This window comes from Sceloporus occidentalis, unplaced genomic scaffold (assembly GCF_023333645.1).
Source record: "Sceloporus occidentalis isolate IW3139 unplaced genomic scaffold, rSceOcc1.0.p SCAF_4, whole genome shotgun sequence".
Classification (NCBI taxonomy): Eukaryota; Metazoa; Chordata; class Lepidosauria; order Squamata; family Phrynosomatidae; genus Sceloporus; species Sceloporus occidentalis.
Genome location: NW_028316984.1, coordinates 12,712,884 through 12,735,248, shown reverse-complemented (window position 1 = coordinate 12,735,248; position 22,365 = coordinate 12,712,884). Strand labels below are relative to the sequence as shown.

The 22,365-nt window shown below is 43.9% G+C and overlaps 2 protein-coding genes across 6 annotated transcripts in view; one reads left to right on the top strand and one right to left on the bottom strand.

Moving 5' to 3' along the window:
• The window catches only part of LOC149313515 (ADP-ribose glycohydrolase MACROD2-like), a 1,160,252-nt gene that overhangs the window by 857,545 nt on the left and 280,342 nt on the right, over positions 1-22,365 (top strand). The window lies entirely within an intron of this gene.
• On the bottom strand, positions 4,740-21,413 carry LOC149313516 (recombining binding protein suppressor of hairless-like). The gene is made up of 5 exons (XM_089521308.1): positions 21,299-21,413; positions 18,021-18,108; positions 17,190-17,300; positions 6,095-7,222; positions 4,740-5,256 (listed from the first exon to the last, which is right to left on the bottom strand). Exons 1-5 carry the CDS (start codon positions 21,411-21,413, stop codon positions 4,740-4,742), a joined length of 1,959 nt encoding a protein of 652 aa, XP_089377434.1.

The following is a 22,365-nucleotide window of genomic DNA, read 5'->3' as shown; positions in this document are numbered from 1 at the left end:
GCACTCTGAGCCCCGTGAACCATAGTTTTTAGTCTTTGGATTGTAGAGATGACATTTATTATTAATGCACATTTGCAGGGTGGGGAATGAGATAAATCCTGGAAGAGAAAATACTTTATTTCATTTCTGCTTCTTTTTCAAGGCAATTTATTTTAGCGTGCTGATTAAAACCACTTCTTGTTACTGTAAAATGAATTGAACACAAATAATCTTTTAAACGATAATTTTCTTCTTAGAAGATTTCAAGAACAAATCTGCAGAACATTTGGGGCTTTTATCTAAAATTAAAAATGGATATATAGTCCCTGAGCAGTTTAGGCAGATCTGTTCTTTCAAGTGTTTCAACTGAAGAACCTGAAGTGATTCAGAGCTTATTTCTGTAAGGATTTTTTTTTTACTTTCTTCTGCAGTTTAAGAGTCTTTCTTAAACTCTTCTATCAATAAAAGGAATAAAATTTGGTGGTTGTTGTGCATAATGTCCAACTCAGGACGAAACAATCGTATTATTTTCATTGTGACTATACAGGAAGTAAATATTGCAAAACTGGTGATTTGTTTTTTTGCTTAGTTGTGGTGGTAAAATACAAACCTTACTTCTAAAATGGAATCTAAAGATTTTGCTGACCATTTGGTAACAGACGAAGGTCTATTTCATCACTTTCTTCTAATGCCACCATGGCACAATGGCAAAGAATAAATGAAAAGGTGGCCAGAAAAAGTGGCAAGAGTTGTGGTAGTGTTGCAGAGGGCCCTGGCTTTTACCTAAGAAGGTTAAGAGCTGTGTCCTAGTGCTGAAATAATGTTACCCATTTTAGCCTGGTATTAGGCATGCTATCTTGTGTCAGTTTAGACTCTTAGCTGGTATGAATTTCAAGCTTTCATTAAAAACAAATACAAATTTTAGTCCTTCCGGAAGCCAGGATCTGCCTCAAATGAAAGCTATCGTTCCTCTCCTTGGGGGGGAGAAATCACAGACAAAATAACCCACCCGCATCACAAGACTGAAGAAAACCAATTAAAGGAACAGTGGGGGAGTGATCTCATGGTCTACATGATGCTGCCAAGCCCTTTTTTCAGCCGCACAGCCCCATCAGTTTCTGAAAAAGAAATAAACCCACTGTTGAAATGTGGTAGTGCAAGCTAAAGTGGAAATGAGTGGTATGGTTTGCCACAGAATTTCAATAAAGTGGTAGATATAAAATGGAATATCCTTCCTTATCTTAGCCCAGTTAACCCAGTGACAAAAAAACACACACACAAAAAAAAAAAAACTGCAATGAGAAATTTAACTTCTGTAACCCCCCAATTTTGGGATCCTTCCCCCAAATCCCCCCCATCATTTAGCAACTAAATTCCCCAAAACTGACTAAGAAGATTATCACATGCCTCTAGTCACCCGAGCTGGGCATGGGCTAACGGATCTTATTGCATGTCTCCATGCCCAACTCAGCCGCATCGAAGAATGGGAAAGTATCGTTCTTCGAAAAATACACCAGGAGTCTGGATTGGGTACGTGGTGCGACCGAGGTTGTGTATGGAGACGTGCAGTAAGATCCATTTAAGGCCGTTCAAGATTGTGCCCAGCCCATGCTCAGATTGGGCAAAAAGAGGCATGCAACAATCTCTTTAGTTACATCAGTCTAGGATTATTCTTCTTGAGGGGCACTTGAGGGGCAATGGGGGGGGGGCAAAATGCTGAAACATTGTTTCAAAAACCTTAGTAAATTAAAAAGCATTGGATCTAGGGGTGTTTACTATGAAACCCAGGTTGTGGCTCCATTAGTCAGTTCTCAAGACATGGCAAAAGATCAGCTTTTGCTACCCCCCCTCCAAAAAAAAAAAGAGTCATTCAGACAGACAGACATTGCAAAAATTTTGCAAAGGTATAGAGGGGATCCAAAATCCCAGTATTCATAGTTAACAAAGCTGGGATGATATTAATTATCCAAGACTGGGGTCTGCCTTTCTCTTCCTTATGCAAGCAAGCAAGCAAGCAAGCAAGCAAACAAGCAGACAAGTTAAACAAGGATGCTCAACTGTTAAAAGTACATAGAGGTTTATATATTTCAGCTGTTAAAAGCAACAACAGAGATTGTCCCCTCCACATTTGCTACTTTGCAAGGAAAAATTGCAACCCTTTAAGGATCTCTTTCTAACATACTGGAAGGTCCTCATCTTTGGAATGAAGTAATGAGAATCTCATGCCATTTAAAAAATCCTTGACACTGTAACTGAAAAACCACATTTTCTACCCAGGAAAAAGGAAAATCTTAGGGGAATAATCTCTTACTCTCCCCCTCACCTTTTTAAATGTTGTTTTCTACCTCACCTTTCCCTGAAGAGGTCATGTGAGTTCCTCGTAACAACCATGTTAAGTTTGTAGACTTTAATGTAAACAATTTCATAGTTAAACAGAAAATCGACCCCATGACTTGTTACTCTAAGCTGATACTCTATTTACTATACAGTTTCCCCTCCATATCCATGGATTTACATCTACCAAAGATGTTTTATGTAAGAGATGCCATTTTACTACCCCATTATATTGAATGGGACTTGAGCATCCACGGATTTTGGTATCCATGAGAACCAAACCCCAAAAGATACCAAAGGCCCACTGTACTACTTTAGTGTAGCTCTCTAAATACAGTAAAGTCACGTGCCCTTTTAATCTTCACAACAACTCTGCTAGGTAAGTTATACTATGATATGACAGAAACTTGCCCAGGATCCTCTGATGGGATTCTTGTTTGAACAGGAATTTAAACTTGAATCTCCCCTCTCTAATCTGACTCTCCAGCCTCTATGCTATACTGGCTTGCTAAGATCTCCACATTTATAAAATCATTTGAATATCGAAACAGCTGATTTCAATATATTACAAAGAATTTCCTGTTTCTTTAGCTATGATTTACATCAGTTTATTATAAGGTGGCATTTATGTAGTCATAAGGAATTAGTATAACCAAGCATTGAAATGCAACCATTAATGAACATTTGCAAGTCAACAGAAAAAGACAATAAGAAACCTTCTCCTTTTTAGTTGTTGTGGCTGAACTATTATGCTCTCTTGTTGCAGAATTGCTGCAATCTGTTTTGTTTAGCTTTCATATTATAGGTTATCAAAAAATGAACAGCACTAACAGTTAGATGAAACAAGCAGCATGTGGTGAATATAAAGAGTCATTTTTGTCTCTGGACAAGTGATCTTTTGTTGCTATGACACAGACTGATTCTGAATTGGTTCTCTTTCATTCGCAAGTGCAGGCAGCAAGTAGCATTATGCCAAATGACATACACACAACAAAGTCCCTGCTGTGATCTAGATTATTAACTAGAGCCTTCTACTGCCAAACCATTTTGCTTATCATGATTCCTAACTACGCTTACTTAAATTTTTGAATCAAAAGACAGACCATTTCTGTAGATGTCAAGGCAGGGGAGGTCTCATTCGGAGGAAGAACAAAATACATCTGTGTGCTTTGGAGAAATTCTTAACAGGAACACAGGCATATATGGATACCATTTGCATATATGATTGTGTATTTACTTGCGGCTTCATAAATCTTGGTGATGGGAGGAGGGAACACATGGATAATGGGTTTGGATGGAGAACTTCCATCAGGGTCCTACCCAGGATTACTCAAAAGGAAGTCCCTTTGTGTTTAATGGGATTTAGTTTCTCTCTAAGTGTGTTTTGGATTGGAGCCTTCAGGGTTCAGCATAGATCCAAGAATCTGAATGTGCTATTTTTAAAAAGTATACTGACAGAATGCTTACCCAGGGCTGTATGTGTGGAGCAGTTTAGAGGGAATGGAAACAAGCACTGGAGTGTGGTATTAGCCTCAGAACATCACTTCTTTGTTGGAATCAAAGCAACATGCTGCTCTCTGTTGTTCGGAAGATGTACTAGAAAGCATCTGGTAATGTCTGGAGGGCAAAGGGCAGAGCTTTAGTACAAATTAAACTAACAGATGCAGAATAACTTACTTAAAGTTTTAAAAAGTAAAAGGTGGCATGATAATTTATTAAAGAGATGCTGTGCAAATTTGTGTAATCTATAAAAATAATAGAATACTCCTTTCTGTGTTACCATGGTGCCAATGTCTGATACACACACATACAGACAGAGACATATATGTCAGAATAAGGATGTCAGAATTGAAATGCTATCCTTACTTGATAAATCTTTCTATTGCAAAATGATAGAAATGTCATGTAAAAGGAAACATATATAATGGAGCCTTAGTATCTGCTGGGGTTTGGATACCGAAATCTGAAGATGTGCAAGTCCCATTACATACAGTGGCATAGTAAAACGGTGTCTCTTATATCAAAGGGCAAAATCAAGGTTTTTGGAATTTATATTTTTAAACATTTCCAGACTGTGGATGCTTGAATATGTAGATAAAAAAATCTGTGGATAAGGAGGTCTGACTGTATTTAGCTGTTTTGCCATATACAGCTATGGTAGTCTTTGCTTCAGATATTATTCATTCAGGAATATTAAAATGTTACGGTGTGGGCGGGGCTGGGGTGCCTGGCTGCATCCGTGCAGAGTGAGTTCCTCTTGAATGGAGAACACGTGGACTCAAAAAGAGGATGACACGTGTTTACAATGCAATAAACTTAACTTTAATTGAGACCACTCGTCTCATTCACAAAACCAACAACGTCCAGTCTCTAACCAAACAACTGAGGGCCAACGCCCTTTTCCCCAAGTCCACCGTTCTGGACCCTTACAGAGAAGAGGCCTCCCCAGGAATAACGAAACCCCTGCGATGCTTCTCGAGGGGTTCCGTCTCAGCCTTCTCCTTATTAGGAGGTGAGGGCCCAACTTCCCAACGTTCCCTTCTCAGGTCCCACCACTCGTCCTCTAAATCCGGCAACTTGCGAGAAGCCCACACCTCTTCGTCCGGGAAAGGAAAGTCCCCCTCTTCCCTTGGGTCACGCAGCTGTACCTCCTCGTGTGGACCCTGACGCTGTCGGCTCCCTCTTCGCCTCAAGGATACTGGGGTCCCGTTTCTCCCCGGGCTCCAGCGTATCTGCTCTTTCCCTCTCTCGGCCGCAACTTCCTGTCCAGTTCTTCCACGTCCTCCTCTCCCTGCCCGTCCTGGCCCTGCCTCTTTTAATCCCCCAGGCGCTTGCCCCTCCTCCTCTCCCACTTCCAGCTCCGCCTTCTTTTCCACACAGCTGTCTCCTCCTTCCACCTGGTCCTCCTCAGCCCCTTCATCCCTTCCTGCTGCTATAGCCTCGCTACATACGGTGGTTTATGATAACTTGTTATTCTTATGTCCTGTTCTAATTTTTGAAAGATTAAGTATGAATTGCAAACTTCCATTTTTGTGAAGTTTATTATTTTAAATAGTACGGCAGTCTTTACTTTTTGTAGCTGGAAACATTTTCTCCCCCAAATATTAATTTATAGTATCTAATAGTTCCTACAGAATACATTGTTATATGCTACAGTAGATCAGATATATTGAGTAATTCCATAAACAGATTAATTTTTAAATATGTTTGCAATCTTTAAAGTTTCAGATGTTAATTAACTCCTTGGTGCAACCAAGCACACAGTGTAAAAACAATACACCAGTGAGAGAATTGATACTGTGCCATTAATGTAATTCAAGCAATTACCAAAAGTAAGAAAAGGCTGAAAGGATAACTTTTTTAAAAAAGTATTCGCAGGTTAAGTAATACTCAAGTTTGATGCCTCATCACAGCTTATTAAGATGTGACATCTGTTAAAATGGTCAAGAAAATGGTACTTAAAAATATACTACAAGTTGCAAAATAAAATAATGTTGTTGTGGTGCTGTGATTCAAGTTGTTTCAGACCGATGGAGACCTTAAGGCAGACCTGTCAGGGGGTTTTCTGGAGCTGAGACTCGCGCAAGGTCACCCAGTGGGTTTCCATGGCTGAGCAGGGAATCAAAACCTGATTTCCAAAGTCATACTTCAATGCTCAAACCATCACATGATGCTGGGTATCAAAATAATACCAGGTAGAAAAAAATTAAATATATTTTTGGAGGTAGAAATATTTTTAAAGAAAAGAAAAGCATAACAAATGCTCCTCCACTTGCCCTACAACTGCCCTCCACACTCAACAGCCTTGTTGCTTGTGTTTGTTTCACTGGATGCCAGAAGACTTGAACTGGCGCTGCAGTGGGGTCGAGGCCCTGTGTCTGGCGTATATGTAAAGGTAAGGCCAGTCGAGTAGATTAGGCCGTCATTGCGGACGAATGTGACAGGGACTTGGACTGGCTGATGGAATTCAGAAACGGCAGGAAGAACACACAACTTGCTCTCTGCACATCTGTAGATGGTTTCCACTTCCACATCCCCAAACCAGAGACGTAAACTTGGAGTGAAGTTCTGCCCAGTCAGTTCCACCATTGCTGCTTCCCCATCACCATTTAACTGCAGACTTTCCACAACTGGCACAGGTGTTACTGGAGCATGGCCAGGTCCCATTCCCTCATGAAATGGATATTCTGCTTCATCAGTGCTAATGATAGTCCATGACGCTCCATCATTAATCAGGTCTTTATTTGGTTCTTCAGGGCTTGGAGTGGCTTGGAACTGGATAATGCACTCTTGGGAAAAGCACAAGTACATCCGTTCACTGTCTTTAAGGCAGAATGCACATTTATGGAGCTGGGACACTGGATCATTTGCATCTAGTAATGCAGTCTGTTTGTCCACTTTTCGAATTATCAGTCTTGGGAGTGTCATGCCGGCAACTGAACAAACAAGTTTTACCGTCTGGCCATAATGAATGCAGCCATCGCGCACCTTGAATTTTTCTCCTTCATTTTCCTCATCATCCAAGAGATGAATGTAAAATGCTCCCCATTGTTGTGAACTGGAGTGAAAGTTTCCTCCTTCCACATGTAAGTATCTGGTAGTGACTGTTTCTGATCGAACTCTGATAAACAGTGCCACTTGCGACCCTGATGCAATGCATCGGTCTGCATCTTTCAGTGACTGTTTCTCTTCCGAAGGTTTGGAGATTACTTTGTTCTGCTTACTGGGGAAATCACCAATATCATCGCTATTGCCATAAAACATTTTCACCAATAACGTGAAGTGCTTTCGCATGTCAGAGTCAGATATGGACAAGGTTTCAGCTGTGAAATAGTTCTTCGGGGAGCCTCCAGCCGAAAGAGAGAGACTGGCATGGTAAATATTGGGTTGTTTGAAAGTTGACAGTTCACTCCATGTTTAAAATGCTTCTGTTACCCTTTGTTTTGTACAGTCCACAAGCGTTACACTCAGGCAATGTATCTGCCACAGGTGGAACCCTGCATTGATGTTACTGTCACATAAACGAATATAAGTCTCCAGGACCAGATGAACTACATCCAAGGGTATTAAAGAACTGGCAAATGTAATATTGGCAAGAATCTTTGAGAACTCCTAGAGAACAGGAGCTATCCCAGCAGACTGGAGGAGGGCAAATGTTGTCCCCATCTTCAAAAAGGGGAAAAAAGAGGATCCCAACAATTATTGTCCAGTTAGTCTGACATCAATACCAGGAAAGATTCTAGAGCAGATCATTAAACAGAGTCTGTGAACATCTAGAAAGCAATGCCATAATCACAAAAAGTCAACATGGGTTTCAGAGAAAGAAGTCATGCCAGACAAATCTAATCTCCTTTTTTTATATAAAAATACCAGCTTGGTAGATGAAGGGAATGCTGTGGATATAGTATATCTTGATTTCAGTAAGACCTTTGACAAGGTTCCCCATGACATTCTTGCAAACAAGCTTGTAAAATGCAGGCTAGACAAGGTAACTGTTACATGTATTTGTAATTGGTTGCCTGGATTTAGGGCAGAAAAATGAAATGCACAGATATAGAATGGGTGACACCTGGCTGAATGAAACTCTATGTGAAAGGGATCTGGGAGTCCAAGTAGACCACAAGTTGAACATGAGTCAACAGTGCAATGCGGCAGCTAAAAAGGCCAATGCAATTTTAGGCAGTATCAACAAAAGTATAGTGTCTAGATAAAGAGAAGTAACAGTGTCACTGTATTCTGCTCTGGTCAGGCCCCACCTGGAATATTGTGTCCAGTTCTGGGCACCACAATTTAAAAAGGATGTTGAGAAACTGGAGTATCTCCAAAGTAGGGTGACTAAAATGGTGAAAGGTCTGGAAACCATGTCCTATGAGGAATGACTTAGGGGGCTAGGGATGTTTAGCCTGGAGAAGAGAAGGTTAAGGGGGGGGGGATATGATAGCCCTGTTTAAATACTTGAAGGGGTGTCATATTGAGGAGGGAGCAAGCTTGTTTTCTGCTGCTCCAGAGAACAGGACCTGGAACAATGGATGCAAGCTACAGGAAAAGAGATTCCACCTCAACATTAAGAGGAACTTCCTGACAGTAAGGGCTGTTTGACAGTGGAACAAACTCCCTCAGAGTGTAGTGGAGTCTTCTTCCTTGGAGGTGTTTAAACAGAGGCTGGATAGCCATCTGTCGGGGATGCTTTGATTGAGAGTTAAATAATAATAATAAAAATTTTATTTATATACCGCCCTTCTAAAACCAGGGCGGTGTACAGCATTCATAAAACAAATACAATTATTACATACATAAAGAAATACAATAAAAACATTCCAGCCAGCCTGCCACTGCTGACGTAGAGGGGAGGGAGGAGTTAGTCGGGGCTTGCATCTGGGAATGCTTGTTTAAACAAGAAGGTCTTCAGCCCCTTTTTGAACTGGGCCAGGGAGGTGGCCGAGCGGAGCTCAATGGGCAGGGAATTCCAGAGGGTAGGGGCTGCGATGGAGACAGTCCTCTTTGAGGTAGAGGCTAGTCTGGCCCCTGGAACCCTCAATAGCTGCTGCCCAGATGTTCTGAGAGTGCGGGGCGGATTGTATGGGGAGAGGCGGTCTTCAAGGTATCCTGGGCCCAAGCCATTTAGGGCTTTATAGGTAATAACCAACACCTTGTATTGCGCCCGGAAGCGAATAGGCAGCCAGTGCAAATCCTTAAGCACTGGTGTTATGTGACTGGCTCTGGGTATGCCAGTAACCAGTCGGGCTGCCATATTCTGCACTAATTGAAGCTTCCAGGTAGGGTACAAGGGTTGCCCCATGTAGAGCACGTTGCAGAAGTCCAAGCGAGAGGTTACCAGAGCATATACTACCATTTCAAGGTCCCTCTGGCCCAGGTAGGGACGCAGCTGGCGTATCAGTCGAAGCTGATAACAGGTGCTCCTGACCGTCACATCCACCTGTGATGTAAGGTGGAGCGACGAATCAAGGAGCACCCCCAGACTGCGCACTGAGTCCTTCACAGGAAGTGTGATCCCGTTCAGGACAGGTGGAACCACCGCCATCCCCGGGCCAGGAGAACCTATCACGAGCAGCTCCGTTTTCTCTGGATTCAGACTGAGTCGGTTTTCCCTCATCCAGCCCATTACCGACTCCAGACAGGCCACGAGAGGAGAGATGCCATCCCCGGTCACTGCATCAGTCGGAGACATAGAGAAGACTATTTGGGTGTCATCAGCGTACTGATAACCCCGCGCCCCATGTCTCCGGATGATCTCTCCCAGCGGTTTCATGTAAATGTTAAAAAGCATGGGAGATAGAATGGCTCCTTGAGGGACCCCAGATGTAAGGGCCCTCTTAGCGGAGCACACATCACCCAGCTGCACCATCTGGAACCTCCCGGAGAGGTAGGATCGGAACCACTGGAGCGCAGTGCCCCCGATTCCCACCTCTGCCAGGTGCTCCAGAAGGATACCATGGTCTATGGTATCGAAAGCCGCTGAGATGTTCAAGAGCACCAACAGGGACACGCTTCCCCTGTCAATGCCCAGACGGAGATCATCGACCAAGGCGACCATGGCAGTCTCAACCCCGTAGCCCGCCCGAAAGCCAGTTTGAAATGGGTCCAGATAATCCGTTTCATCCAAGATCGATTGAAGCTCGATTGCAACCGCCCTCTCGATCACCTTCCCCAAAAATGGCAGTAGCGAAACAGGCTGATAATTATTATGCATCAGGGGGTCGAGGGAGGGCTTTTTAAGCAATGGTTTTACTATGGCCAATTTTAAGCTTGATGGAAATTGCCCGTCCCTCAAGGATGTATTAATGATCCGGTGTAACAATGAAGTTACCACCGGTCCCCCCTGAGCCGCTAGCCATGAGGGACAGGGATCGAGAGAGCAGGTTGTCTTCCGAACACTTCTAAGGATCTTGTCCACATCATCGGTACTAACAGACTCAAACTGATCCAGTTTAATAGAGTCCACGGAGGTTCTGGATACCTCTGCTCTAGGTTCTGCCCTAATGCCGGCATTAAGACCTTCGCTTATCCGAGAGGTTTTATCCGCGAAGAAGTTGTTAAATTGGTCACAGCAGGCCTTAGAAGGTTCAAGGATCTGGTTCGGGGCAGGAGGGAGCTGAGTTAGGTCCCTGACCACCCTGAACAACTCTGCTGGACGCGACTCCGCGGACGCAACACGAGCACCATAGAATGAGTTCTTAGCTGCTCGTATCGCCTCTCCGTAGTCCTCCAAAAGGTAGTCTAGGAGAGCCTTGTCGGTTAAGCGTAGGTGTTTCCGCCAGCGGTGCTCTAGCCGTCGCAGAACCCGCTTCCTCGCCCGAAGATCTTCCGTATACCAGGGCTTTCGTTTGGAAGCGGGCCTGAGAGGGCGCCTGGGAGCGATACTGTGTATAGCCCTGGAAAGACCGGTATCCCAGATACCAGTCAGGGCATCAACAGAATCGCCGTCATTCCCAACCATGTGCCCCTCTAAGGCTTCCTGGAACCTATTGGGTTCCATCAGCCTTCGAGGGTGGACCATTCTAATAGGTCCACCACCCCCGGGGGGGATCTGGGTAGTAGCCTTGATTTTCGCCTCTACCAGGAAATGATCCGTCCATGACAGGGTGGAAATATTAGTTATTTCCGCCCACGGATTTTCCACATCCTTACAAAAGACCAGATCGAGTGTATTACCCGCAAAATGCGTTGGACCCGAGACCAATTGGGACAGGCCCATGGCCGCCATGGTATCCATGAATTCCCGAGCCGCACCGGGTGGAATATAGTTGGCCAGGAAGGGGATGTTGAAGTCACCCAGGACAAGTAGCCTGGGTGTTTCTAGCATCAGCTCCGAGACCAACTGTGTCAGCTCGTTAAGGGAGTCTGTTAGCGCACGGGGTGGCCGATACACCAACAAAATCCCTAGACTGTCCCTGGCCTTCAGGGTCAAGTAAATACACTCAATGAAGGAAGTTTGACGGATGTGGTTCCTGGTAAGAGACAAGGTGTTCTTATATACCAAGGCAACACCCCCCCCCCACCCACCTAACCTGGGCTGGTCCTTCACTGAAAACCCAGCCGGGAGGGCCTGAGCCCACACAGCATCCCCCTCAGGCCCAAGCCAGGTTTCAGTAATGCAAGCCAGGTCACAATTGCTATCTGCAAGCAGATCATGGACGATGTGGGTTTTGTTGTTAATGGACCTGGCATTGCCCAGGAGCAGAGACAGGGTTTGTGGCACGGTTGGAATGACCCTCAGGTCCTTTTGGTTAGGAGGGGGACCGGAAGGAGAGATAGATATTAAGCATCAGTCTCGCCTTCCTCTGTAACACAAGTCTCCACTCCTACCGCCATACCTCCCCCTGCCCCACACCACCTCAATAGGAGCTCCGCTCATGCAAGAATTACCCTCTACCTCCCCAGCCGAAGCATTCCCCACATCCATATCCTCCCCCTCCCCCTACCGAACAACAATAAAAACAGAGATATGGCACTTCAGTCATTCTCTGTTTAAGTGCTGGCGAAGACACGGTCCTCCTGCTCTTACGCCGCTGGAAAAATGCGCAGCTGCGCAGTTGCGGAGCTGCGAAGGTCCCAAATTCAGTCCGTGGGCAGCCTCCCCCGGCCGGTGCGCAGATGCGCACCTCTGACAACCCGGGAAGAACCGCCCGGCAGCAACGCAGCTCTCAGCAGAGTCCGGGGGCAAGGGGAGGCGTGACGGAGGAGGAGACCAGACAAGCTGGCTTTGTGCGTGCCGCTGCCCCGACACGCCCCTCTCTCCGCCTTCCCCCCAGGTGTCCCAAATTCAGCTCACCAGAGCCGCCGCCGAGATGCTGAGGAGATAGGGAGTCCCAAATTCAGTCCGTGGGCGGCCTCCCCGGGCCGGTGCGCAGATGCGCACCTCCGACAACCCGGGAAGAACTGCCCGGCAGCAACGCAGCTCTCAGCAGAGTCCGGTGGCAAGGGGAGGTGTGACCTCACCAGAATGCATTCCTGCATGGCAGAATGGGGTTGTACTGGATGGCCCTTGTGGCCTCTTCCAACTCTGATTCTATGATTCTACACATGGAGCACACAGCCACCAACTAAGAGCTTGCTAATGTTATCCTCCAACTCTACCCAGTGAAGCAACTCTCTCATTGTACTGCATCTTATGGTAGGGCCAGGCCAGAATCTCTTGCCAAATGTGTTCCGGAGAAAGCTGGAAAGCAGAATCAAGAAGTCAAATAAAATAAAATAACATAAAATTCTTTCCAGAATCCAGCCTTTAAAACACCCTTCCATTTTCTTTTTGCCTTATCTGGCCATTGACAGGCAATAGAGCAAGTAGGCCTGGCACCATCTAGACAGAAAGGAGAAGCAAAGTGGTCTTTGTGACTATATAAATTCCCCAAACCAATGAGTCATTATTGTGGATGTACAGGATAAGAGATAAAGCATGAGAAAGTTGTTCTTGGACTGTAAGTCCCAGAATCCTCAAGCCAGTATGTCCACCAATTAGGCAGTTTGTAGATCTGTTCTGATATGAGAACTTTTGAACAATGGAAGGGGGAGGTGAATAAACAGAACTCCTCCTTTCCTTACCCCAAGTAAGTAAATGGAAGGAGGAAGTGTATGGGAGAAGAGAGGCTGGGAATGCTCCAGATTTTAATTTGGAATTTAATTTACTAATTTTGACACTTGGCTATAGCACGCCTGACCTTTGAACAAGCTTTCATGGGACTGTGAAGTTCTGATGCAAGCCATGCTCAGATGAATGTGACTGGTATCCATCCTTCCAGTTAGTACTTATATTCCTTTCCAAAGCTGCTTAAAAACCAAGCAAATGTATTTTAAAATACACCACAGATCACCATTCAACCAAAGGACAAGAGTGTATTTAAGTTACAGGTTGAGTCTCCCAGCACTATGAGGTTCTGAAGTGTTTTGGATTTTGGATTTTTTAAATTTTATTTTGGAATACCTGTATTTGCATATATGTACATAGTGGGATATTGTGGAAATGGACCCATGTCTAAACACTAAATTCATTTAGTTTCATGTACACCTTACAAATAGCACGAAAGTCATTTCATACAATATTTAAATAACTTTATGCTTGAAAAAATTTTTGTGGACATTGAACCATAAGAAAGCAAAGGTATCATTAGCTCAACCACCTGCAAAAAAATATTGGTTTTTGACTATTTTGCATTTTGGAATTCTGGATGAAGGAGACTGAACCTTTACTATATTTAGATTCCATATCTGACTCAGAGGCGGGATACAGACGGGCAAAAAGGGGTGTATTCATGACGTCATGAAGGTAGAGCCTTCAGACGGGCCTTACCTGAATGCCGCCATGAACACGCCCCCCGCACGCCCCAAGCGGGAAGAGGCGGCATTAAAAAGGTGCTGCTTTTCTCCGCTTCTTTTCCGTTTGATGCGCAGCTGCGCAGCTCCGTCTGTAAGCTGCTGCACCGGTACGCCAGAATTGCTACGCCGCTAATTTAAGTTGCCCATTTAAAAGCTCCGTGTCTGCTGCGTCGCATAATGAGTCGGGGTCCTGGAACATGCGCAGTTTGCAGTCAGGCTTTAATTGCAGCGTCAGCTGCCATGCAGGTGTGGAAGCTGCAGCACAGCTGCAGCGCATTTTAAGACTCGTAACCCTAACCCTAACCCTAACCCTAACCCTAACCCTAGAGCAACATGTACGCATGCGCTGCTTGGAAAGTTTGGACTTTAAATTGAGCCCCTACACACATTCCTGTGCCATTTTCACCTAACAATAAAAACCCCTAAAACTGTAAATATTTACATATATACAAGGGAGGTGATGGGGGATGGCAGGGGGACAGCGGTGGCAGCGGCGACAGCTGTGGCTGTGCATTGCAGGAGCGCGGGGACCAAAGGAGAGGAGGCATCCATGATGCTGGTGACACTGGCAAAGTGCAAGCGGACAAGGATGCCAACACCAGCTGATCACCAGCTGGCAGGAGACCACCATTGTTCTTGGGCAGAGCGGGGAAAAAAGTTTTAAAGGGGCTTGGGCACTTTAAATGTGCCCATAGGCTTTCTGCTGCCGCTGCTTAGCGCTGCAGCTGCGCAGCTGCGCATCCGCCAGCCGGCAAAGGAAAAAAAAAGCCCCGTTTTTGGCCGCCCGTGAGGAAGCTGCCTCTCTCTTTGCAGCGTCCTCCGAGGCGGCGGTTTGGAAACTGCAGGTCAGAAACGGCCCCAGGTGAGGCGTCTTCACTGCCCCCCATGTGGAAGCCCCATTGTAAGACGAATGAGTGAGTTCTGACTTAAACCCAGAGCTGAAGAACCGAAGAACCAAGGAATTGTGCTTTAAACATAGCTAAAGGAACAAACAAGATGGTTCCGCGCAAAGCATTGATGTGACGAAGGTATTTGGCAACCGAGGCGAGGAAAGTCTGAAAACTTGGAAGCTGAAGCGGGGTGCCGTCCAGGTGTGACAAACCATGACCGGGAAGAACCTTATCTCCTGAGTCGCCATGATGAGGAACTGACAGGACAATGGAGAACTTTGAACAGAACGAGTTGCTTTGAACATGGACTGATCTGAACAACCTGTCTGTCCTCCCAAAAGAGGAAGTTGAGTAATGGGCTGCAATATTGCAAGACTTCAGCAGCCAAGAGCCAGAGAGAAGAAAAAGTATAAAGACCCTGGACTTTCATCTCCATTTTGTTGGCATCTACCGCGGCAACGGTGTCATCCCCAGCCTTCGAGAACAACTGATCAATGTTCGGCGGAAGGAAAGTGTGTGTGAGTATTGTATGAATGTGTGAGTGAAAGAGCTCTTGATAATCAATGGTTGTGTTACTTGTGTGATTCAATAAATGTTACATGCATGGTGTTTAAAACCAAATTTGGTGTCTCAATGTCTTTCTCAGCCTTGCTGTGGATAGGTCCACAGGGGGAGAGGTTTTCATTACACGCTCTCAGGATAAACAGGTTGCCCTTACAATCTTAGGCATAACACCATCTCCTGAGCCACGCCCCCGGGGTGGGCGGTCTGGAGGCTCCGTATTCAGCAGAATACACCTCCAAGACGTCTTCCCCTGTCCGTTTGTATCCCGCCAGAGTTAATGAGATTTTTCACAGAGGGCAACTACTTTCTTGATGTACTAGAAGACTACTTAGTGTGAATTGTTTAATGGAGGAATACACCTATGGCAAATGTTGGTGTTTGGTACAATGAGCAATAGCAATAGCAGCTTCATTTATATAATGCTTCATGCCACGTCAGCAGTCTCTAAGAGGTTTACAACTGTAAGCTAATTACCCCCAACAAGCTGGGTACTTATTTTAGCGATCTCATTATTTGGTATATCTGTTAGCCTCTCAGAACCATTGAGTATTTTAGCATATTTTGATCAAAAATAGGGCTATAAGTTCTTACTTAAAAAGTAGCATTATTTCAAATGCTTTGTACTTAATTGCAATGATTGATATGCCTCCCCATGTCCAAGGCCCCTAGTACAGGGAAACTAATTTTAGGAAGAGAGTTCAGGCCTTTTCTCATTACTGTCCTGTATCCTGAGTAAGCTAAAAAGAGCTAGTTGTAGTTTCTTCAGAGCCCATTGTGATTTCCTTTGCTCATGTAAGCTGAGAACAGCAAAAGGGATAATTGGGTCAGTAATTAAATGTCAGGCAAAGACTGTCTGGTGAAATTGGAAGTTAACCAGTTGTAAGAACATTTGAGACAGGAGAGCCACTATATCTAAAGTGATGCCAAACAGTAAGAATTTATTTATTTATTTTGCCTGTAATATATCATCCTTATTTCCCTTATTATTTGGAGCATAACAGCAAAGATTCGTATTGTTTGGCCCATCTTCAGAACATATAGAAGCCTCTTCTACAATCACTTTGTAAAGTTCTTGGTAAAGTGCTCGGTTTTAAGTCCTACAAATAAACTGGACAACCAATATTGGTGTGTAATTTAAAACAACAACTCTGAAATGCTCTAAGTGCAAACCACATGTTGGATTCACTGATAATCATGACTTCAGTCCCATTTATTTCATCTTTGGATGACTTACTTTACTTGGAAGTTACCCATTGTTCCACCTGAAGCCAGATCTGAGTTCCCAACTGTTTCTTTTTCTTACCTTACTGCTTCCATCTAGCAAGTATCTGCTGGTGAGAGAGCAGCATAAGATATGTCACCACTTTCTAATTTTCAAGTAGATTTCTAGTAAGAAATGCAAAGGATATAACGTGATGTTATGACATTTGACTAGCTTTGTCTGCAGTTCTTATATTCTTCTTCTTTTGCTTTTGTCCCAATCTGCACCATAAAAGAGGTGTGAATGCTTCATTTTACACATAACCCTGTAGAGCAGTGATTCCCAAACTCTGGCCTTCCAGGGATTTTGGACTTCAGTTCCCAGAATCCCAGAGTGTTGGTCAAGATGTTCTGGGAACTGAAGTACAAAACACCTGGAGGACCCGTGTTTGGGAATCACTGCTGTAGAGCAATGAATAGAATCTGCGAGTTTTACTTGGATGCAGAGGTTCCAAAACGCTGGTCCACAGCTCCACTCAAGATGTCTGCAGAAAGGTTGCAGAACAGTTGAGAATATATGTACAGTAGTTGGTCCAGCAGTTCTTTTCTTTTCTCCTTTCTCTTCTCTTTCCATCCTGTCACGTCCTTCCCTGTTGAACTGAGTGGGAATGACAGTCAGCCCTCCATATGCATGGATTTTTTATCCACGGATTGAAAATATCTCCAAAAATATAAATCCCAACAAGCAAACCATAACTTTGCCATTTTATATAATTGGCACCATTTCACTATGCCATTGTTTTTAATAGGACTTGAGCATACACAGATTTTGGTATGTACAGTGGGTCCTGGAACCAAACTCCAGCAGATAAAAAGGGCCCACTGTACCTTCCATTAGGAATAGGTAAACTAAACTGTTTAAGTTTCAATTTCACATGTTTTAATTCCTTTGATAAGCCTGTTCCATCATGTTTTTTCATTAAGGTGGTGGTGTGGGTGCTGGGGAAAAATGCATGCAAATATTACAACACTAATTAGCTTAGCTTCAGAATGCTTAAAAGCATTACATGTAATATCTAAGCATAACTGTAGTCTTTGGCCTGAAATGTCTCTTTCTCTTTTGCTCTATATTATAAGTAAATATTTATTTGATGTTGCCCAACTGTTTCGTCAAACATCGAAACAGAACTGCTCACATTATTTCATTCAACAGCACAAAACAAAGTTTATCTTCCATCCACTCCTCAGCTTCTTTAGGCAAAGCTGAAATTCTCAGTTTCTCTAAAGCCCATAGAAAGGAACATTTTCCTCTTTTTAGTGTAATACATAAAACTTAACAAAAGTTTTTCTACACCAAAATCCCCCAGGAATATCAACTTTTTTTACACCAATAATTTGAGATAAAAAATGTTCATTTAAATTCTTGAAGAGAATAAAGTGGTTTTTCTTCTTTAAAAAGAGATGATGTAGTGGAGTGAGATTGATAATTCATTTTTATATGGAGTTCTGAATGTTAGCATACTGAAGAATTTAGATAATTTCCTATTAGTGAGAGGATTTTTCAGCATATTTGAACATAACATAACAGTCATTATGGTCTGAGAGCATCACCAGCACTGGTGTAGTCAGTGCTGTACTGGAACCATGCTGGGTTTTAAATGTGAAAGTTAAAAATATCATCAGTGATGAATTCCTCCCCTAAAATAAGTTCTGCTTCACCAGGATAAGGCATGATTGTCATCGTTGTCATCATCATCATGATCATCATGATCATCATCATCTTCTCCAATCCAGGACTCAGATAGAACTAAAACAAAAAAAGTCTTCATCTGCCTACAAAAGGATAGTAGATGGTGGTGTCCCTGCCCCTGGTGTCATGTAGTGTGGGGGAGTAGGGCTCTGGGGGCAGCATGCTTGGCCTCTTTTGGGCTACCCCACCCTTCTCAGGAGCAGAAGGATGGGACAGCATGAGGGGAGGGCTCGACCAGCTGTCACTTTTCTTCTGTGGTGTCAACCAGTGCAGACTGCACCCCCAACCCTTTGCACCCATAGAGACACCACTGATAGTAGGGAGGGAGCCAGTCTTATCTCTAATAAGGGAGTTCCGGCACCTGAAAACTCGCCACATTCCCACCAGATGTACCTGTGATGGTGGTGGAACAGAGAGAAGCCCCACCCCATCCCAAGTTCTCAAAACATGGGAGAATACAGCCCTTCCGATAACCTAGTTTTGAGTCATACAGACCTTTATAGGTAATTATCAGCACCATTTGAATTGTGCCAGGAAGCAAACTGGCATCCAGTGAAGATACTGGAAAGAAAAAAAAGAAGTTGAGCACTCCTTGTAGACCACTCCAGTTAGCAATCTGTCCGAAGCTTTTAGGAATATCTAAAGTTTCCAAACGTTCTTCATCCCCACATAGAGTGCTTTACAATAATCCAACCAAGATGTAACCTTGCAAGGGATATGACACTCTGGCCAGATCTGATGTCTTCAGGAAAGGGCATAGATGGTGCATGAACCTTATCTCTGCAAATGCACTCCTCGCCACCATTGAAACTTGAGCTTCCTGGCTCAGGATTAAATTCAGGAGTGCGTTCAAACTGCAAATCTGTGTATTCATGGAGTGTGTAACCTCATCCAGCATAGGCTGAGTCCATATTCCCTGATCTACCTTTAGATTCCCAATTTGTTTGCCCTCATTACTTTCTAGTCCATTACTGATGATAGGCACACACACATATGCAAAGTTTTTGTCTGTTATGGACAGTTAAGAAAGATGATAGGGAAAAAATTAATTCATTAGAGATGTGGTGCTGGAGAAGAGTGCTGAAGATCCCGTGGACAGCCAAAAAGACAAACAAATGTCTCCTAGAGCAGATCAAGCCAGAAACTTCCCTGGAAGCCAAAATGACCAGACTGAGGCTGTCATACTTCAGACACATCATGAAAAGGAAGGACTTATTGGAAAAGGCAATAATGCTGGGAAAGTTGGAGGGAAGTAGAAAGAGAGGAAGACCACATGTTAGATTGATGGAATCTATTAAGGAGGTCATGGGTATGGGGTTGCAGGAGTTAAGCAGAACAATGGAGGATAGGGCGTCTTGGAGCTGTCTCATCCATAGGGTCGCCATGAGTCGAGATTGACTTGAAGGCAATTAAAAACAACAAACAAGTGGTTGCCCTTTCTCTGAGGTTATGCAAGGGTGGCATCTTATTCAGGTTTGCAGAGACTTTGTGACACAATTGTACAAGCTTTAGATCACTTCTTAGGAGCTTCTGTAGGTTTGTTCCTTAGCAAAGTCAGAGGAGTGCTAATCAACAATTGTGCAGTGAGAGACTACACAATCATGCCACCCACTGCATAAGCAATTATGCGGATACAAGACTGGAGTGTAACTAGACTTGTGGGTTTTTGTTTGTGTACACAATGTGTCTGGCAAATAGGACCTTGGTATTTCCTGACACAGTCCAACAGTGGTAAATGGCGGTTTCTATGCCAGTGAGGGCAGTGAATCTGTTCAGGCTTTTAGTCTGAACTTCCTAATCCCCACATTCAGCATTTTGGATAGCTCCTTTAAAGCCCTGGTTTAAAATGTGGAGCAGAGTCACTGCCCTGCTAATGTGGGAGCCACTAGCTACCACTGCAATCTAGTTAAAATCTGCTGCCTTTATTCTAGATGCTATGTTTGTCAAAGGCAGTGTCATAACCTGTGCTGAGAGATTGATGAAATCTGCTTCTTCTTGATCTGTTAGTTCATGTGAGGTCATTTTTATTTTTCTGTAATGCAACCCCAGGAGATTAATTTTCCTCTCATTAGTTGGCTCTTTGTGTTCAGTTCGTTTGTATTACCCTCATTTGATCAAGTTGAATTCTGTTTTATGTTTCTCTCAAAATATTAATGCTACTAAAAAAAGACCTTCCTGCATTGTTGAGCAGTATATTAACAGAAGAAAGTACTGAATCCTACCCCTCAGATGTCACCCATAAGATTGTGGAAGCAAGGTGCTTGATTATGTATGACAGATCAAGTTGAATGGGGCAACACACTGAGGTTACTTTAAATTTCTATTTCAAATGGAAAAAAAGAAAGAAAATGTGGATTCCATAGCTTGTTTACTAAAAGAACAACAAGTTTCTAGTCAGGCTTTAGGCCTTGCTTGTAGATGGTCTGAATGCCCTAAATCTGTGTTTACAAGAATTGGGTGCTCTTGTTAGCAGCAACTGCATCCAACTTCCAATGATGAGTGTGTGTGCATGTAGAACTGGGATGGGAATTGGACCTCCCTCCAGATGTTGTTGAACTGCAGCTCCCAGAAACCCTAGCCTTCATAGCCAATAATGCAACAGTATTATTGAAAGGCTAAGAATTCCCACTTCTCAGGTAGAGCTTCTTTACATGGTATTCCTCTGTCATTCCAGGTTGCTCTGCCTTGAGTTGTCTGAGATGTTGCAGTGCAAATCTCTTAACAAAGAGTCCAGCTACCCAGGCATGGGTTGTCAATTCCACTGGGTTACTCCTGGCCAAAGTGTATACAAGGCTGGCTGGTACTAAACTATGACAGAGGAGTTTATCGTACACATGTTTGTAAATGTTCCGAGGTCTCAATGATAATGGACCGGAACGATTTTATCGCATAGCCTCGTTACCGAGACGTTTGCAATGGGTTCCCGTTCCATTCGTGTAAAATGTCCCCAACGATTCTCTTCCATCCTCCCTCACCAGTAAACATTATGAGAATGGAAAATCCTTTGTGTGCGATATCCTAGGCGTTCCAATTGCATCCCCGTCTGATCCCTACAGTTATGACGGGCCATCATGATATCTTTCCTTTACCAGGTTCCCTTGCAAGATGTTTTAACAACTTTCATTCCTCAAAATTATAGAATGTCTAGACATGTCTCTATATGAAAAATAAAGCAGGAAACAGTGTTTGATACCAGAAAAATATTTCAGGTAGGTATGGTAGGTTTGGAATAATTGTCCTCTTTTACCATTGAGAAAAAGTAGGACAAATTTTAGACTGGTGCTTCTCTGTAGGTCGGGCTGGAGTACTTCTACCAGATCAAAAAAAATTGAACGTTTCATGCGGAAATGTGTCTCCCACATGTCGTCATCCCACAGTCATCACCTCTTCACGCCACCAATTCTTCCTAAGAATTGGACATAACCACCATCTCTGAGGTGATGGAAATGTGGATAGCCATTCAAGGAGATATGTGGGGGGTGCATCCTCTACATCCATGAGCTCAGCAAGGGCATGTCTGAGAGCAACTTTTTTAAAAAATAAACGGTACATAAGTGTCCTCCTCCTTCTCCGTTCCTGCTCCATTATCAGGTAACGGGAGATGGTATGGAGAAGGACCAAAACATGAGAATCCATCTTAGGATAGAACACACAGGGAACGAGAATGCCCCAAGCTTCCTTTGAAAACCGCACACAATTTTCTTTGTAAACTGTGCATGCGCAAAGACAGGGGATGGTCGGGGCGTCATCGGGATGGGACCTGGCTGTGCGGTGATATCCGTTCACAGCGAGGTCCAAAAATGACAACAGGTCGTTTTCTCCGTTAGCAGTGTGCGATAGCGATCGTTCTTTTCGCGTTCACATAATGCTAAGAAGACTTAATGCAATAGCGTTCATCGTCAGCCCGTTTCCGGATCTGTCCGCCTTGTCAACAGGAATGCAACGGGAAAACTGTGAGTGCGATAAGGTTCAGAGTCAGAGTACAAATACAAGTGCTTGGAATAAGTTGCATTCTCTGTTGCAAAATCCAGAAGGACCTTGTGCAGCTAACATTCCCAGACAGACTTTGTGCAGTTAACATTCTTGTGTTGCAGTCCCCCCCCCCCCCCGTCTTTCTCACACACACACACTCACACATATCAGAAAGGGAATGTTGTGAACTGCTGTCAGGTCAACTTCAATTTATGTTGAACTTATGAATGAGAGACCTCCAAGTCACCCTATCACCAACAGCCCTCCCTCCTTTTCTCTTGCAGATACAAGGCCACAATTTCCTTGATTGAGTCTATCCACCTGTAATGTGGTCTTCCTCTT

Excerpts from the sequence above, each read along its gene's own strand:
- LOC149313516 (XM_089521308.1), bottom strand. The coding sequence starts at position 21,413 with ATGTGGGAGACACATTTCCGCATGAAACGTTCAATTTTTTTTGATCTG. Across the intron at positions 7,223-17,189 it reads TTACCTATTCCTAATGGAAG|TGAACTGTCAACTTTCAAAC; the intron begins GTACAGTGGGCC and ends TTAAACATGGAG. Across the intron at positions 5,257-6,094 it reads GTTGAGTGTGGAGGGCAGTT|CGAGGCTATAGCAGCAGGAA; the intron begins GTAGGGCAAGTG and ends CACCGTATGTAG.